Source organism: Centroberyx gerrardi, chromosome 19 (assembly GCF_048128805.1).
Source record: "Centroberyx gerrardi isolate f3 chromosome 19, fCenGer3.hap1.cur.20231027, whole genome shotgun sequence".
NCBI classification, from domain to species: domain Eukaryota; kingdom Metazoa; phylum Chordata; class Actinopteri; order Beryciformes; family Berycidae; genus Centroberyx; species Centroberyx gerrardi.
Window position 1 is genome coordinate 25,465,403 of NC_136015.1, and position 20,000 is coordinate 25,485,402.

Here is a 20,000-nt window from a genome sequence, read left to right on the forward strand (position 1 = left end):
GAATGATTTCATATATTACATGTGCTTCTTGGAAAATAATTTAGTCTCAAATTCTGACAAGTGCAGATATTTGAACTTGAATTCTTTCCTAAAATTTATATTCGTAGTTTGTCTCTTGTTTTCCTCACTTGTCATTGGTGTGAAGGATTAGATATCAGTTGAATTAGATCTCATTGTAACTTCAGATAACTCTTCTCTTGTTAGTGGAGGCGTTCCTGCTGTCCTGCAGCTCAGTTCTGACACCAGCTGAGTGTGTCTGGATCATTTTGAGAGCTCAAACTTTTTTCCAGCGAGGCTCCGCTGCGTTTCTGCAGCAGCTCAGTGAGCAGCTGACTGGACAGCAGCTGTCTCACCGGGGATGACTGACAGGTATCACCATCACCCCCCCCCCCCCCCACACACACACACACACACACACACACACACACACACACACACACACCAGACTACCAGCTACTGCAGCTAATGAGTCAGGAGCTATGTAGGCAGAGGAGACATTATCAAGGGATCTGTGTGTGTGTGTGTGTGTGTGTGTGTGTGTGTATTCAGTTGAGGTAGGTATTAGGGTTCGAGCGATATTGGTTTTTGAAGGTAGATAACGATACTGTTATTTTTAGACTCTGAATTCAGTTTAAAATAGACAATATTTTGTTTTCATGCCAGAAAATTCCAAGTATTCAGTGTTTCCCCCGAATTTTCCTCTGAACCATCATGGGACACTAAAACTCTCCACTGCACCTATTCAATTAACTTACAAAAAACATGAATGAACAATTGAATGAAAAAAAATAAAACATGCAAAGAAGATAAAATGTCCCGTCAGGTTTTCCAGCCTGTATGTGTGGTCAGAGCTGGACGACACTGAGCGGCTGATACCTGATAGATGATAAAAGGCCGATATCGGTCTGACCCTGGTAGGTATTCAGGGAGGGGAGACATTCCCAGGGCGCCTATTTAAAGCATTCTAAGACTCTACTGTAACCCCCCCCCCAACACACACACACACACACACACACACCGCTCCCCACCCCCTGCAGAAGGCATCCTAAGCCTGCGGCCCCCCAGTCGCTCCGGAGCGAGGCATCTTCGGCCCGCAGCCCGTCATCTCGTCCTGCCTGTGGTATTCCAGGACTCCACAACCCCGAGAGACTCCTCTCTGCTCCACTGGTGAATTCATGTCTAAAGAAACCACTGGCACATGTAATATAAAGACGTTAAAGCTGCACTAGGTACCGATGATTCGTTCGTTGATTTTGTTCCTATAGATAATGCGTCTCTTCCATATCTGTAGTACTTGGACCCACAGACAATATTGGCTCCAGAGTCCAAACTGTTTGTCAAAAAGCCGTCTGTGAAAACGATCCGGCGTATTTCTCTCCACGGCCCGGAAAGCAGCGGCACCGCACCGTTTCTACTCAGCGGATCGTCTTCTACCGAACTCTACTGTTCACGATCTGACCCGACCGTCCAGAACCAGATCACTCCGCCAGGAACCGCCGCCTTTCACCCCACAGCGGTCTGTGCTGCGGCAGAGAAAACTAGTTCTGTGATTTCCTGATTAGTGAAAGTTGCGTAACGTCATGTTTCCTCTCGACTCTCCTGTGGAGCCACAAACGGCTTTTTTGTTGATATTCTGACGAACAGTTTGGACTCGTTGTTGCAGCAAGAGGCAGCGGAGCTTCAACTGACAGCTGACTGGAGACAATACTGTCTGTGGGTCCAACAACTACAGACAATACTGTCTGTGGGTCCAAGAGCTACAGACAATACTGTCTGTGGGTCCAAGAGCTACAGGGATGAAGAGATGAGTTATATATCGGTCCAAAATCTCAGAAATGGCAGCGTGAGGTAACTGTTTGCAGAACCTCAATACCCAAATACCCAAGGTCAGTGAGGTCAGTAAACGTCACACAGCTCGCTCCTGTTTACCGACCCGGCCGGACGGTGATGCTTTATACCAAAGATACCAAAGAGACGAGAGAGGAAAAGATCTAATGTTGGTGAGTCCAGCTTTCTCTGGAATCTAGTTTAGGAGACGGTTTGGATTTCACTCTGAAGTTTGGATTCGTCAGTTCTGTACACACTCGAAACCAGAATTTAATTTGGGCAAACAGAGTGAATGTACAGCAGCTCAGTTAGTTAGGATGGGACGCTCTTCTCTCGGCTGTGTTTTTACATACAAATTTTTGCCTAGAGCAGCTTGCCTTGTTAACTGGAATCTGACAGTTCAGTAGCTCCAATAGTGAACGTGTCAAAAGAAACCAGTGCTGTACATTGTGCAGCAGTGCGGTCTTTCTGTTTTGTCGTCTCCTCTTGTGTCCCACCATCCTCAATGTGACCCTTTCAGAGGCGCTGATAATTAGCCGTACCTCGGTATTTGGTGTGTTGTGTAAGCGTGCCTCGGCATTAAAGAGACTGACAGCCAGCGGCACCGCAACACTTCTGCAGCTTGTTGACACGTGAGATGTATTGAAGTGGTAAAGTGACCTTGGCTATATGTGGAGAGAGAGAGAGAGAGAGAGAGAGAGAGAGAGAGACACCGCCTGATGCAACCGCCGGGCAACACCATGCGGCTGCTTTCACATTACAGTCACCTGATTGGTTTAGCCCACCCTGCTCTCAGCCAATCAGACTGCTGTGTAGCTGGGATTGTAACATCGCAATCAAGTTGTTCTGGAACTTTACATTGTTTACTTGCTGCTCTAATACAGCAGTGATCCGACCTATATCCACTTCATAAAGCTTCTCCATTGGCTGTTGTAAACTCTAAGCTCTTTGGGATGCGTTTTACGTTTCCGGTTTGTTTGGAATAAACAGCAGAAGAAGAACTGGGTAGTTAGCATGAGCAGCGATAAGCCATCATGACTGAACAGACAGAGAGAAGAGAAACTCAAACTGCATCAATAGAAAATCCAAGCTCCGCCCACACTGTTTGATTGACAGGTGATCTGTGGGAAGAGCAGTGCAGAAACACCACAGTGAGGCTGAGGGACAAAGATGACAAAGATGGAGGCTGAATAACCTATGTTGTATTTCATCTACTACCCAACACACACACACACACACACACACACACACACACACACACACACACACACACACTATTTCTTACCAATTCCTTATCATGCTCCAGTTCTCAAAAATAGCTCTCCAGTCATAAACTCCCTGTAGCAACAAGGCAAGAAATCTAGACTAATACTAGAGGACAATGATTTACTGCCTGTCCTGTAGTCTGGTCTGTGTGTGTGTGTGTGTGTGTGTGTGTGTCTTCAGCTGCTCCAGTTCCTCATCCCAGTTACACCAGTGTGCGTGTCGAGTGGCTCCTGCAGGAATGCGACTGGGATGCGGCCAAGTTAGCAGAGAGGCGGGTTTAAATTAGGGTTACGTTTTTAAGCTAGCTCCTCTGGGCTAACGCTGCTTCGTCTTCCTGTCCGCACTGTGAACACATTCCAGGTCACCTACATTGTAAAGACCGTAACGTTAGACTGATGTATGATACGATCAGTTGGTTTTAGTGTCAAACGCTTATCCGAGCGCTGTGAGATCCGGTAGACGGCGGGTTATCGTCTCTGGGGGAAAATCGGTCAGGATTGGTGCGCGGTTAGCATAGCGTAGCATGCTGCTACAGTAGGTCAGGAGACTCGGCGTGGGTTTTAAATTAAAGTTGAGCTGGCAGCAGGAAGAGTTGGATATCTCTGTGTCTAGATTATCTTTGCTGCCTTGCAGAAACCTACAACTCCTTTGTTTTAACTTGAATTTACCCAGAAACATTTTGCTCAGTCATCCAGATAATAAGATCCACAAACAAAAAAAAAAAAAAAAGAGCAAAACCCACTGGACTTAAAATGAAGTTGAAGACGTTTCACCGCTCATCTGAGAGAGGCTTCATCAGATTTACTTAGTGAATTCCACGGCATTTCAGTGATTTTAAGGTTTTAACTTCAGTTGAAGGATTGCTTGATGCTCTATGGGTTGAGAAAATTCGTCAACCCCTTGGTCTTATGAAGCTCCTTCAAAATCTATTGGATGAACTCAAAAATGCATGATGGTCAAGCTGAAAACAAGGCTGTCACACTATGACATATTCACACTGGGAACTGCTGGGCGCTCGGTAAAGAAGATTTTTTTTGAAGGAGGTAATTATAATAATCAACAGGAGCAGATTGTATTTGTTCTATTTTTTAACCTTTATTTATCAAAGCACACACTGTCTTTTTCCATCTCCACTTCATATTCATCCATTTTTACACTCATTAACACTGGAAGCTGCCCGGTAACCACAGTCGGGACCTTATGTGCTCTTTATTGCTCAAGGGCTCCTCGACACTCGCACAGTAGTTTAGGGACGGGGGAGAGTGTCACTCATCCACCCAGGAAAATGTCTCAGAAATGCTTAGATGTCGACCGCTGTTTATTAGGATTTGGATTTGGTCCAATGTGATCTCAGAAAAAGTTGTGAAATGAGCACGAACTCTGAAACTTAAGTTTAGGCAACAACTTTGGTTAGAGTGATGCTGAACTTTGGTAGAGTCTTGGGTCGTGTCTCTTCCTCCATGATAAAACCCCCAAAATCAGTGATTCTGTGATCTGTTGCTCTGGTTTCTCTCTCTCCATTCGCTGCCATTGTCTGGAGGAACAGTCTGAAAATCACTTCCAGCACACATGTACCAACCAGAGGAGAGGAGAGGGAACTGGGTTAGAGGTCAGACAGAGACGCTGCTGTGTCCCACTGAATTGGGTCAGTTGGGTCTCAGTGCCAGTCATTACACAGTCACACACACCAACATTACACAGTCACACACACCAGCAGTACACAGTCACACACACCAACATTACACAGTCACACACACCAGCATTACACAGTCACACACACCAGCAGTACACAGTCACACACACCAGCATTACACAGTCACACACACCAGCATTACACAGTCACACACACCCATGCATGAACACACACACGCACACACACACACAGGCCCATCGTGACAAGTCCACAGCCGGGTCAATCAGCTGAATTGAACAGGATCTAATTGATTGATCGTGACCCCGTTGACCAGTTAAAGCACAGTTCTACTTTTTCTGCTAATACCAGGATGAAGGCTGATGCTAATAGTTAAGAAAAAAAACAACAACACCAAAACAACTCTTGATGATTTATCTAAAGCAATCTCTGGAAAGTCTCCGTCAACTCAGAACCAGTTTGTGATTCAGGCTGATGAGACGGGTGAAAACTCCTTGCCTAGTCCAACTTTATTTATTTCTGGAAAACTTGCCCAGGCAGCTTTCTTGGCAAATGCCAGCCTGTTGAATCAGACCAGAGTTTGAAAGAAGTTTTGGTCTGTGGTCTAGAAGCTACCCAGTCGTTTCATCTTCATCTTCTTCACAGGTCTTTAGTTTATTCCTTACAACTTAAAACCTGCCCTGGCAGTCTGACAGCACAGATGCCAAAGGTTTGAATCATGCAGTTCTTGGGAAAACAATTTGATTTGACATCTTTCCTGTGAAGTACTAACCTGTTATTCAGACTGAGATTTCCTCCTCGTTAGCCGTTTTCTGTGTGTGTGTGTGTGTGGGGGGGGGGGGGGGTGATTTTCCTGAACCAATCACTAGTGACTGATGTATCTGAACCAATCACTAGTGACTGACGTATCTGAACCAATCACTAGTGACTGATGTATCTGAACCAATCACTAGTGACTGATGTATCTGAACCAATCACTAGTGACTGATGTATCCAGCCAAGAATTTACCAAGAATGTCGGTCGATTTTGACGTAAATATCGTCTTTGCAAAGACAATATGTTGGTTAAGGAGGTGATTACAACAAATCTATTCTGCCGAAACACCAATGAAAAACCGTCGCACGGACTGTTCAAACTTTAGTCCCGCCCACATAGGCTCTGATTGGCCCGATTGTTTCTCTGAGCGAGAACAAGCCGTTGATGGGGGGGGAACACCAGACTCTCTGAATCGCTCGACCAAATCTGAAGAGCGGAGGGACGAGATTCAGCAGTCTGGAACCAGTAGCCTTCCTAGAACCCGTCCCAGGTTCCCTGTTGAAGCCTTGTGACTTTTATTCTTCTGGAAATCGTGTCCAGAGAGCGGCTTCTTAGCAGCGAGAACACAAAAGCCACAAGTCTGAATCATAAGAGACTTAAGAAAGCACACTCATGGAGCTGAAATCTACCGATGAAACTGTAGCGTCTTCTCTTCCTCAGCAGGTTTCACTTCAACTTAGATTATATTTTTGTGGAGAAATCCGTTTCCTGCCACTGGGAACGTGAATGCCGTCGTTTTGAATCATATCTTCCCTTTAAATGCGCACTTCATGCTGCCGATGGAGCTACGGCATCTCAGTGAAATGATCGTTTTCTTTCTGTAGTGCACTTTAACAAGACCCCGCTGGCTGATGGGAAATTTAGTCTCGACTGACACGGGAGTGTAACACCCTGTTTCTCAAAAGAGCGCAGGAGAGGAGGAAAGAGGAGAGGAGGTGAGAAGAGAGGAGGTAACACCTTGAGGGAGGGTGAGAAGAGGAGAAGACAGGGTGGGAGCGGAGGGAGGAAAAGATGGAGAGAGATGGTGCGAAGAGGAAAGAGGAGAGAGGAGGATTGGTGATGTAAGGGATGGTGAGGAAGAGGAGGAATGGAGAGAGATGGGAGGATGTGTGAAGAGGAAGAAGTGGAGTGGGAATGGCAGAAAGGGAGAGATGGTGTGAAGAAGAAAGAGGAGGAGGAGAGTGAAGAGGGGAGGAGAGACGGTGTTAAATCTCTGTGTAGCTCTGGTAGTGTCTTGGGTTGTGTCTCTTCCTCCATGATAAAACCCCCAAATCAGTGATTCTGTGATCTGTTGCTCCGGTAGAGCAGACTGGAGAATTGTGTTTTTTTTTTCTCTCTCCATTCACTGCCATCGTCTGGAGGAACAGTCTGAAAATCACTTCTAGCACATAAAGGAACGCCGACAAAGCAGATTCTGACAATATATAAAAAACTAGTCATGCTGCTGAATTGTTTTTAAGTTAATCTCTTTCTTTATGTTTATTAAACCTTTCAGTCTGAACAAGTGGAACACCGAAATCCAGTCGGAGGAAACTTATGATGATAATAAAACATTTACTAATAATTGTAAATAGGCAAAAAAAAAAGGTTGGAGACAAGACTTTGACAAAGCAGATTCTGACAATATATAAAACAAGTCTCACTTTTTTCCTCCTAGTTACAATTATTGGTAAACTTATTATTTTCGGCATAAGTTTCCTCCAACCGGATTTCAGTGTTCCACTTGTTCAAACTGAAAGGTTTAATAAACATAAAGAAAACAATTCAGCATCATGACGAAATGTTTGTGCATGATGTTTCTTATGCATTCATAAAAAAAAAAAATTGCATAATGAGAACATAAAAGGTTTGGAAAACCTACTATTTTTTGACTGCAAACCATCTTTTTTCTACTGAAGATACAAGATCCAGACCTGAGTTTTTGTTCCTAAACAGACTCCAGGTCAGCAGTTGAGTTTTGAAAGGCAGAAATCTCAGCAGGTCATCAGGTAATCGATGAGTCATCGGTATCGATCAACAACCCGATCAACCCCCCTGCAGATATATGATGGCCATTTTGTGCTATGGGGCAGAAAAATCGTAATCATCGCCCCTTTAAGGAAGCTGAAGAGATGACAGGAATGAGAAATGAGAGAAATGGAGAAGATTGGGTGAGAGGTGAGGAGAGGAAGACGAGTAATGCAACCGAGAGGAAGAGGAGAGAAGGACAAGAAGAGGAGAGGAAGAGGAAGAGAAACAAGTAAAGATGAAGAAAGAGGAGGCGGCAGGGGGGGGGGGGGGGAGGGGGGAACAGCAGACGAAGGAGGTGAGAGGAGAGAGGGAGGTGTTAGTGGTGCAATGCAGTGCTCTCTACCCCACCCTGGGCACACACACACACACACACACACACACACACACCATCTGCACTCACAGAAACGCCCCATCCTGTCCAAAACACTACTCATCCCAAACAAGTACCCCCCCCCCTCCACACACACACACACACACACACACACACACACACGCACACACACTGTTATTAATAAGAGTTACCACAGTTATGTCACGCATTCTTCTAATACAGCATGGACTCACACACTCGTAAACACACACATAAGTCACACAGATATAACTAAGTAAGCCACATACATACAGCATACACACACACACACACACACACACACACACACACACACACACACACACCATTCTGCTGTATGGGCAACTAGGGGGCAAATGGAGACTCGGGCCAGCCAGGATTTATTTATAGACTTGGGGCCAAGAGGAGGGAGGGAAGGAGGGAGGGAGGGAAGGAGGGAAGAAAGGAGAAAGGGAAGGAGGGAGGGAGGAAGGAATGGAGGTAAAAGGACAGAGAGGGACTAGGGAGGAGAAAGGGAGGGGAGAGAAAGAGGGAGGGAAGGGGGAAGAGAAACCGTAGCTGTGTTTCCATCCGACTCTCAAGCAGATTTTACGCAAACTTTTGAATTTTTCACGAAAACTAAAATGCGAATGCGGTGTGTGTCTGTGGCTCATTGGCCAATCAGAATTGAGCATTCGACAAAGCGGTGTCATAATGTTCTTTAGTGTCGGCTGATGTCGGCTAAATGAAACTGAACTGTTCGTCGGGCCAATCGCTCCAAGCCTACTTCATTATTCATTTGACAAATTTTGACCAAAATTTCCATCGCTAATTTCTTTAACAAAAAAAAATCCCAAATCAAGTGAACGTAAAAATGCAATATCGAGGAAATTTTCATGAATTTTGCCGCTTTTTATATTCAGTTTGACACATTATAATTCGCAAGAGACATACTTGGATGGAAACCCAGCTGCTGGTACGAGGGAGAAAAGAGAGAGAGAAGAGAGAGCGAGGGAAGAGGAGGAGGTGAAAACAAGGAGAGAAAAAGCAGAGGAGCAGGAATGAAGGGAGAGAAGGGGAGATTTATTGTATGTTGACAGCAGCTGTCTCCATGGTAACCGCATGGCATCATGGGATGGATTTCTTTTCTCTCTCAGGCCTGCATGTCTCTCTCTCTCTCTCTCTCTCTCTCTGTCTGTCTTTTACACACACAACGTAATAAATTTCACATTCTCAGCCCTACATGTTGCCTCCCATCCATGTAATTAGCATGAGAGAAGGGCAAGTGATTCACACACACACACACACACACACACACACACACACACACACACACACACGCACACACACACACTCCCAGGCATCTCAACAATGGCCCCAGACAGATGAAATATGAGCCGTCTCTATTATCCTTATTGAACAGTAGTGGCAGTGAACCTCCAGCAGCTCAACCTGATCTCACACAAATACGTGAAACAAACTCGACTTGTAAACACCAAATTACGTGTTGGTGTAAAGCGTTCAGTTTTCCCAGCAGGAAACGGTTCCATGAAGGAGACACGACTGTAAACAGGAGGTATAGTGTCACATTGAAGCAGCTCAGTGGAAAGTTGCTGTAGCCTGGTGAGACCGTCCTGATCACGTGACCTCACATCCTGTTTCGTTCCACGGATCAGTCTGGACTTCCGGCCGCCCAGATCGATTTCCTGAAATTACAATGTAACCGGGCCAATCAGGGACTGCGTCGTAGTTGATGACGTAACCGGGCCAATCAGGGACTGCGTCGTAGTTGATGACGTAACCGGGCCAATCAGGGACTGCGTCGTAGTTGATGACGTAACCGGGCCAATCAGGGACCGCGTCGTAGTTGATGACGTGAAATACAGGCCGCCGCTGGCAAAACAGTAACGCCGTCTCCCGAAGCAACGAGCGGTAACGTTAACGTTAGTAGAGTAAACACAGACATAAGTGCAGTTATTGCAGAAATAGACTCAATAACAACAATTAAACAAGAACAAGAGTACGCATTAGCGGGGTTTCTCGGCGGAAAAGACGTTTTCGCCGTTCTTCCGACCGGATTTGAATTTGGATTCGCTGATTGGCTGAAGGAGTTTGTCTGTCAAGGCGAGTACTCCCGCCCACTGAAATCGATGTGGGCGGCTTGAAGTCCAGACTGATCCGTGGAGCGAAACAGAATGTGAGGTCACGTGATCCACACAAGGGACGCATACATTAACGCAAGTTCTTGACGTATGCTAGCTGTCGTTAGCTTACGTTAGCACTCCACTACCTGCGCCGCGTGCCGTTCTCCCTGCTCCACAGAGCGCGTAATGCTGTTCTGACTTTTGAATGGACACACCAGAAAACAATCAATATCAATGAAGGAGAACGTGTGCGTCAGCCATCATGAATTGAACCTCGCCGATTTTTTTAGCTTGGACGCAGACGTCACCTCGTCTACGATTGGCCAGTCATCCACCAAGAAGAAAGAAGAAAGTACATCACCAATAGGGTTAAGGAATGTACGCAGTCAATGAAGGTCTTCACAAGAGTAGTAATAAAAATGTGTGTGTGTGTGTGTGTGTGTGTGTGGGGAAGTGTGACCGTCCTCCAGCCTGGCTCTGGATCTCCTGGCTGACAGGCTGAGGTCCTGTGAATTCTGCCCCAGGAGGGAGTCTGCTGTCTGGGGGAGAGAGCGGCCGACCATCTGGCCTCTTCTGCAGCCTGCGGAGCTTCTGCTAGACCGACACACCGCTCACCGACAGGCTCCGCCCCCCCGTGACTGACGGCAGGCGTCCGCCCCGCTGACGGGTCCATGAGCAAAACACACCGAGCGCGTTTCCATGCAGAGTAACAAACCAATCGTAGTCCGGCTAAGACAATTCCCCGATTATTCAAGCGTTCATGTAAACAGCAGAGTGCGATTTCCTTAATCAGATAAAGGCGTTTATCACATCATGAGAATTCAGATTATCACAGCAGGTTTTGCCCAATCTTTCCATTTATTTGGTGCATGTTTACCCTCAGCTTCTTTCGCTTTCTTACATCTGCGCATAAATGCAAACGTAACGAGATAGAGAACAATATCCAGGGAGCAGAAAACATCTAACAGCATGGAAGCAAATAAAATGAAGAATTTGAGCATTCTTAATCTCCTAGATGGGAGAAAATATAGAAATGATGACATGCCTAAACACTGAAGCTAGCTTACTTTTGGGTTTTTTTCTGAAGCTAGCTTACTACAAAGTAAGGAAGTTTGAGTTTTACGTCACTTCCTTAAAGAGAGAAATCCAACTATGACTGAATCATGCTCTCTGAATCCCTACCAGCTCCAGGGTTGCTGTTCTGTAGCTGACCTCTGACCTCTGACCTCTGCAAGAGAAAAGAGAGTATTATTCTTCTTCTTATTATTATATTGTAGATGTTTTCATGCTGTCCCACAGTGAGGGAGGTCCGGGTCAGATGGGGGTCCGTCTGCATTTCAGTCTCTCGATGAAGAACAGCATGGCGGGTCATCTGGACGGAAATTTATCAAACTTGTTTTGGCATTTCACTCCCTCCTCCCTCCTCCCGCCTCTGTCCTCCTCCTCCCTCTTTACCTCCTTCCTCCCTCCTTCTTCAGTAACTCGAAGGATGCGATCACACCTACAGTTTGTTTTCTTAAGTTCACATAAGTACGAGAGAACCAGGGCTTGTAAACAAAAGTCACATGGACTTGACAAGGTGTCAAAACAATCAAACAAACTAAATCAGATTCTAGTTCCTGTTACTTTACATGATGGACTCGTCTGTCTCTTCTTCTGTGGTGTTCATACCAGTTGAGAACACATGAAGAAACAGCTGAATGTGAGCATCAGTCCTGACTTCACTTTGTTCTGCTAGGCTTTCCGTCTCCTTCTACCCAGAATCCCTTGTGTTTTGGGGGTGGTTTCCTGTAGTCGGTAACTGAAGGAGGAAACACTGCAGAGTTCAGATAAACCGATCAGAACATGATGGGTGTTGAACGCAGCCTCAATCTCTCCTTCAGACCCTTCCTTCCTACTTTCCTCCCTTCTTTAAAACCCTTTTTCCCTTCCTTCATTCCCTCCTTCCTTGCTTTCCTCCATCCTTCAACCCCTCTCTCCCGTTGTTTGTTTTTCACTAAAGATCCTCCTGTCACACTGAAGTGATGATTCTTGTAGCGAGTGTGTGTGTGTGTGTGTGTATGTGTGTGTGTGTGTGGTGTCCAGACTAAGTTTTATATGTGTGTGTTAAAAAAAGTGTAAATTATAATCTCTCTACCAAACTATCTGCATGTTTCAGTCTATCTGAGTTCACATATAAACTCTGTTGCCTTTCATCTTCCCCTCTCTTCTCCCTCCACTTCTTTCCTTAATGCTTTTTTGTCCCTTCAGTTTCATTTGAAGATGATGGTTTATTTTTCCTCCATTTGATTGTTCTTCGTCCGTTATGATATCTCAGTCACCACTGATCACATGTTGATGCATCTCACCACTTTGTTGTAGCGTTTTCAAAATTACACAGATTGGCCCAAAGGGGGCGCTACATCGTTCAATCATTCATCTGTTTTTTCGTCTGTGTCACATGTAATATCTCAGATAATGCTGATTAGATTTTGGCAGCACTAAGGGTAATGATGCATCTCATCATTGCATTTCGGCATTTTAAAAATTACACTGATTAGCCAAAGGAAGGTGCTACATCGACAGTTTGTTTGTCCTTTTGTCATGTGTGATGTTTCAGATAATAATAATAATAATAATAATAATAATAACCTTTATTTGTATAGCACCTTTCATACACAACATGCAGCTCAAAGTGCTTTACATCAATAAAAGACAGATAAAAAGATAAAATTCATATAAAAGAACAAGCAAGATGCATTGCATTAAAAGAATCAAATCAAGTAAAATAGAAAGATAAAAGAACACAACAAATACTCCCACTGTTAGATGCACATTGTGAGTGAACCCATATGTTTTTCTTTAATTTACTTTTCCCCTGTCCTTCCTGATTCTACTCTTGATCCGATATTTACGTCAGATCTCACTGCCTAAGGCAGACGAGAATAATGCTTTATTTTGCCAAAATTTCGTGAAACTTGAGGGAATGATGCGTCTCACCACTTCGCTGTGGGCGCTACATCGTTTGTTGTTTGTCCGTATGTCACATGCAATATCTCAGACAGCACTGATCCTATTTTAACGAAACTTAATGGGAATGATGCGTCTCACCGCTCTGGTCCGGCATTTTCAAAATGGCACCGATCAGCCGAAGAGGGTCTGTTTGTTTATTCGTTTGTCCGTGTGTCACGGGTGATATCTCAGATAATGCTGATCAGATTTTGACCAAACTTTGGGAAAGTTTGCCTCTCACTGCTGCGCTACATCGTTTGTTCGGCCATTCATTTGTCCATGTGTCACATGTCTCTGATGAGGCTTTGACAAAATTATGTATTTCACCCTTGTTTGTGGCGTTTTCAAAATTACACCAATTGGAAGGATGAAGGATGGGCGCTACAATTACACCTCAGATCAAGGCGACATACTGTGCTTGTTACTGATTGGTCGTGAGACTGACTGCCTCATTTGTGGGGGACGACATGTTGACTGTTGTCTTGTTCAGTCTTTATTCACCTCAGATAGAGCGAAATGTTAATGTGAACTTGTTTACTGGATTTTGTACAGAGGAATTCGGTGTAGCATAGTCTGGTTCCAGTTAGAAATATAGATGGCATGAAATGAGACACAAAAAAAAAAATACTCTGTGTGTTGGTATTGATAGATTTCCTTTTAGATCTGGTAGCGATTTTCAGGGGTCTGAACCTGTACTGGTATCAAAAAACTTGCAGTGACAGCTAGCCGTTGTTTTCTCTGCCAACAGACAGAGACAGACTGACTGACAGACTGTCCTTTCTCCCTGTGTGTGTGTGTGTGTGTGTGTGTGTGTGTGTGTGTGTTGTCAGGAGGGACCAGGGACATCGGCTCGGCCCTCACCAGGATGTGCATGAGGCATCGCAGCATCGAGGCCAAACTCCGCCAGTTCTCCATGTGAGTAGATCTGTGTGTGTGTGTGTGTGTGTGTGTGTGTGTGTGTGTGTGTGTGTGTGTGTGTGTAATGAACAGGTGTATGATCTCCTCCCAGCTCTCCATGGCAACCTGCTCCTCCTCCCTCCTCTTCGTCCTCCTTTCCCTCTTCCTGCTGCAGCTTCCCATGTTTCCTTTCTCCATTATGTTGCTTTTTGCCTCTCCTCAGCTCTTAGACAGAGAATACATCTGACTGGCTCTAACAGTGTGTGTGTGTGTGTGTGTGTGTGTGTGTGTTTGCAGGGTGTTTCTGGACTGTCTGATCAACCCTCTACAGGAGCAGATGGAGGAGTGGAAGAGAGTAGCCAACACTCTGGACAAAGACCACGCCAAAGGTACACACACACACACACACACACACACGTACACACACACACACACATTCAGACTTCCATGTACAAACACACATAAATGGATGTGTGCGCGCATGGGTGTGTCAAACCTGTACATATGTGTGGGTGTGTTTATGGATGTGTGTGTGTGTGTGTGTGTGTGTTTTTGTGTGTGTGTGTGTGCACATGGTATATTCTATGGGTCTATGTGTGTGATTGTGGGTGTGTGATTTCCTGCATGTGTGTGTTTTTGACTACATTTGTGTATGCGAATGTTTCTCACTGTGTTTTCATCTATGTGTGTGTGTGTGTGTGTGTGTGTGTGTCTCCCTCCACAGAGTACAAGAAGGCCCGTCAGGAGATCAAGAAGAAATCCTCAGACACTCTGAAGCTACAGAAGAAGGCCAAGAAAGGTTTGAAACTTTCTCCACAGTGTCATCAAGCACAGTAAATGTTCAGAAAACTGTGTTGAGTGTATGGCAGACTGTCCTGTTGGTGAAGTGATGAGACACCAACATCATCCACGTGTCCCCGGTGCTCCATACTGTGTTGAATGATACGGGTCACAGCATTATTTCAAAAATGAGAACGTGCAGCTCTAAAGCAAGTCTGGCAGTTTTGTGTATGAGATTGGTCAAATTTACACAAAGTATGATACAAAAATAACATATTGTTTTGAACTACCGGGGGCTACTTTAACTGTTTCCATCAGAAGTGAACATAGTGGGCGATAGGAGATTGTTATACAGCTAAAAATCATTTTGCAGCAGATGAATACGTAGTTGCTCACTTGAAAACGTTGCAGAAATAAACCTGGATACATCATAGTGAACATATTCTCTATACTTCATACTGTTTCATAACCTTTGCACATTCCTGCACAAACTGTACAGCTTTTTCATTTCACTTTAAAAACAGATATATTGCAAATTTTTTATTATATTTTTTCATATTCTGTATTGTAAATATCTCTATTTTTGTTTTTTATATTTATGTTCTTGACTTTTTGACTTGCAGTACTTGTGTTTTTTACTTATACTTTCTTATTTTTCTCCATGTTTATTGTATGCACCTACATACCAAGGCAAATTCCTTGTATTCTGAAAACTTACTTGGCAAGAAACCTGATTCTGATTCTGATTCTGATTCTGATTCTGATTCTGATCAGCTATATTGAGTTAATGATATTTCATTTTTGAATCTAAAGGCCATATAATAAAAAAAAACATTATCAACTCTTGGTCTTTGGATAATGTTAGTGGCCTACTATCACTCAACATAGTGTATGCTAAAGTGTTAGCATGGAGCTACTATCACTCAACATAGTGTATGCTAAAGTGTTAGCATGGAGCTACTATCACTCAACATAGTGTACGCTAAAGTGTTAGCATGGAGCTACTATCACTCAACATAGTGTATGCTAAAGTGTTAGCATGGAGCTACTATATGATTTGTAGTGATTTTAACTCACATAGGAAAACTGTTATTCAGACTCTTTCTTCAGTTGGCTGTAAAATCACAACACTGATGTTTCTCTCTCCCTCCCTTCCACCATGTGGCGTCCCATCATGCTCTGCTCTGACCAGCCGATGTGTTTGGTAAGTTATTTTCCCGACTCGCCCACCTGCCTTACCGCTCACTGCAAAACTGCTAATGTACTCATTTCAAGATATTTTAAGTGGGGTAAAAAAAAAAAAAAAGCTTTTCCACCTTTTCTTTCTTATTTCTTAGCTTTTCTCTATCATATGTGATTATTCTAGGGACACTGGATTATTTGATACATCTGTTGTCAGGGTGCAGTGACCTCTGACCTCTGACCTCTGACCTCCTTACTGTCGGTTGCTTGTAAATGTTGGTGATCTTGGAACTGAAGCTTATTTTTCTGTTGCTAGTCATTATTGCTCTGGGTAAGAGTGTCAGCTAAATGACTGAAATGTAAAACATAAAGGAAGTAATCTTATTGTTCTAGCAGATATTTTTGCGGTTGCAAAACAAACGAGAACCAGTGAATTATCTTGAAACTAGCAACATTAACAATCGGTGCTGTAAGATAATTTCTCATTAAATATCCTGACATGAGTCTGTTAAATACACAAGATAAATCTTCTCTAAACTTCATTTTGTCACACGACCGAACAAGAGGCCAAACCAGCAGTGTTTGGTTTTGATCTGAAGCCGGTCCGGTGGTTCCAGACCGAGGGTCTCCGCTGCACCGCCTCTGAACACTTGATGTAGATTTCTGATCATCAAACCCTCAGTCACATTCTGTTTTTCTGACACCCTTCAGTGTTCTCCCACACCAAATCATATCCAGCCCACTTTGGTCAGCTAAAATATTTTCCCAAGTATTTAGATGTTTGTGACTGATGTGTGTGACTCACGTTTGTTTGTGTGACTCTTGTTTGAGGGTCGAGAGTCAGAACACAGAAATGTTCAACAAGACCAGAGTCACGTTTGACAAAATAACTGTAAAGGAATGTTGTTCCTGGCTTGCATTAGCATTAACATAGCATTAACATAGCATTAATATAGCATTAACATAGCATTAATATAGCATTAACATAGCATTAATATAGCATTAACATAGCATGAACATAGCATTAATATAGCATTAACATAGCATTAATATAGCATTAACATAGCATTAATATAGCATTAACATAGCATTAACATAGCATTAATATAGCATTAACATAGCATTAATATAGCATTAACATAGCATTAATATAGCATTAACATAGCATTAACATAGCATTAATATAGCATTAACATAGCATTAATATAGCATTAACATAGCATTAATATAGCATTAACATAGCATTAACATAGCATTAACATAGCATTAACATAGCATTAATATAGCATTAACATAGCATTAACATAGCATTAACATAGCATGCTATATAACATAGCATAGCATAGCATGCTATATAGCATGACATGACATGACAACACAACATAGCATTAACATAACCAGCTAGCATAACATAGGCCATAACATAGCATAACACAACAAAACACAACACAACACACTAGTAGTGTGTTGTGTAATATTAATATATAAATAATATAACATATGTTAACATAACAATAACAGGCTAGCATAGCATAGGCTAGCATAAGATATGATTACATAACATCGCATAGGCTAACATAAGATATGATTACATAACATAACATTGGCTAACATAACACACTAACATGATAGCTAACATAAGATAGCACAACATAACATATAATCGCATAATAGCATAACACAGTATAACCTGGTACAATATGCTTGTCAATTGACACATTTATCACATTTATCCAGAGCGACTCACAGTACCGTGGGTGCAGTTTTGGGTACACTGGGTACATTTTTAGCATGGGGGGTCCAAGTGTTAGTGCCTTACTGTACCCACAGGGAATAAAACCCCTAACCCCAGCAGTGTTAATTCCATATTGTACCAATTGAGCTACAAAGAACCACAAGTAAACAAAAAACAAGTCTTTCTCCTCCAGAACAAGTAGTTCTAGTTTGACGCATCATAAAACAAAAGAGGCTTATTATGATTGGAAACAAGAGCTTGTTGTTCCTGCCGACAAAGGAGTCGATGGTTTCCAGCTTTGAACTGAGCCTTTAAGACAAAATAAACAGGACCCAGGATCGACCCCTGAGGAACCTCAGATGTGGCTGAACCGCTTCAGTCAGACTGTCATTACAGAACCAGAGGAAACTCCCACTGCTCTGCTGTGAGGGAGGGAGGGAGGGAGAGAGAGAGAGAGGGAGGGAGGGAGGGAGGGAGAGAGAGAGAGAGAGAGGGAGGGAGGGAGGGAGGGAGGGAGGGAGAGATGGAGGAAGGAAAAATGAAGGGGGAACTTCTATTGGATTGGTATGAATGTAATGAGAGAGTTATGGATGGAAGAAGGGAGGGAAAAAGAGATGGAGAGAGAGAAGGAGATGGAAAGAGGGAGACGTAGAGAGAGAGAGAAAGAAATATAAAGAGGAAAAGCGAAAACGGGAATTACCTTTGCATTGCTATGAATGTAACGAGAGATGGAGGGAGGGAGAGATAGAAAGAGAGGGAGAGATGAGAGAAAAGGATAAAGAGAGGGAAAGAGGGCAAAACAAAGAGGGGGATGAAGAGAAATAGAGGGAGAAACAGGGAGAGGTTGATGGAGAGAAAGAGGTAGACAATCCTGGAGGGGATGATTAAGAGAGAGAGAGAGAGAGAGAGAGAAAGAAATATAAAGAGGAAAAGCGAAAACGGGAATTACCTTTGCATTGCTATGAATGTAATGAGAGATGGAGGGAGGGAGAGATAGAAAGAGAGGCAGACGGGGAAAGAGAGAGGGAGAGACGAGAGAAAAGGATAAAGAGAGGGAAAGAGGGCAAAACAAAGAGGGGGATGAAGAGAAATAGAGGGAGAAACAGGGAGAGGATGATGGAGAGAAAGAGGTAGACAATCCTGGAGGGGAGGATTAAGAGAGAGAGAGAGAGAGAGAGAGAGAGAGTGGGAATGTGAGAGAGAGAGAGAGAGAGGGAGATGCAGAGTTGGAGAGAAAGAGAGACAGAAAAGGAGATAGAGAAACAGAAAAGAGAGAGAGAGGGAATGAGAGAGAGAGAGAGGGAGATGCAGAGTTGGAGAGAAAGAGACAGAAAAGGAGATAGAGAAAGAGAAAAGAGAGAGAGAGAGAGAGAGAGAGACAAACACAGAATGTGAAAGTGATCTTCTGCCCCTGGCGTCATATTGGTTGAATTTTGTGGGAAACCAGACATTACATTCCCGTCCCTTGAAGCAACTCTCTCTCTCTCTCTCTCTCTCTCTCTCTTTCTTTATCGCTGAACACTTTCCCTGGAAAAATAACAGAGAGAGAGAGAGAGACAGAGAGAGAGAGAGAGAGAGAGAGAGAGAGAGCGCTCTCCCATCTATCGGCCGACCACAGAAGCAGCCCCTGGCTCTCACTAGAGAAATAAAGAACTTTAATTGCATGTTTATGTCTCTCTCCCCTGCAGCACAGAAGAGATTACCAAAACACTGCCTTAAAGGGAAAATCCACCCTAAAACACTTTAAAGAAACACAGCTACTGCCTAATGTACCTTACCATTTCCAGATATTTCCAGCAGTTTGACATGAGAAAATGTTCCAGGATGTAAAACCTCAGCGGTAAACGTCAGGTTTTGGTGTCAGTCCCTCAGAATCAAAGAGCGAGGGCTTCTTTCTAGAGCCGCCATTTTGCACCGAGAGACGTTCAACAATCATACAGGGAGAAATCCATCGTAGAAGAGGAGAGAGAGACCAGTTTCTCCACCCACAGGAGCAGGAGAGAGACCAGCATGCACTGCGGCAGAGAGACAGGTTGAGGGTCTGAGTAAACTCTCGCTCTGCTCTCGGTATCTCTCTCTCTCTCTCTCTCTCTCTCCGCCGACACGTAAAACCCTCAGCTGAATGCAACAAGTTCACGCCCGTTCTCTGAAGGGTCGTCGAAAGGCATTCTGGGAAACGTAGGAAATCGCTAACTGCAGTAGAAGCAGATGAGGCAGGTTGGAGGTTGGAGGATCTGAGTTCTGGTCTGATCTGGTTTCTGCGGGACTGTCAGTCTGTTTCTCTCGGTACTTCAGGATCTCCCTGAAGATAAATCCTGTTCAACTGCCTTTTGCATTTCAGGCATTTAGCTGCTGCTCTTATCTGCAGCGAA

General features: G+C 43.9%; 2 protein-coding genes across 2 annotated transcripts in view; one reads left to right on the plus strand and one right to left on the minus strand.

The window, feature by feature from the left end:
* The window catches only part of rnf139 (ring finger protein 139), a 328,745-nt gene that overhangs the window by 236,430 nt on the left and 72,315 nt on the right, over positions 1–20,000 (minus strand). The gene's annotated exons all lie outside the window — the stretch shown is intronic.
* Positions 1–20,000, plus strand: part of LOC139929462 (protein MTSS 1-like) — a 62,744-nt gene that overhangs the window by 30,437 nt on the left and 12,307 nt on the right. The window contains 4 exon segments of the mRNA XM_078290137.1: positions 13,865–13,949; positions 14,229–14,320; positions 14,656–14,730; positions 15,904–15,915. Of these exon segments, the coding sequence (XP_078146263.1) occupies positions 13,865–13,949; positions 14,229–14,320; positions 14,656–14,730; positions 15,904–15,915 (264 nt within the window).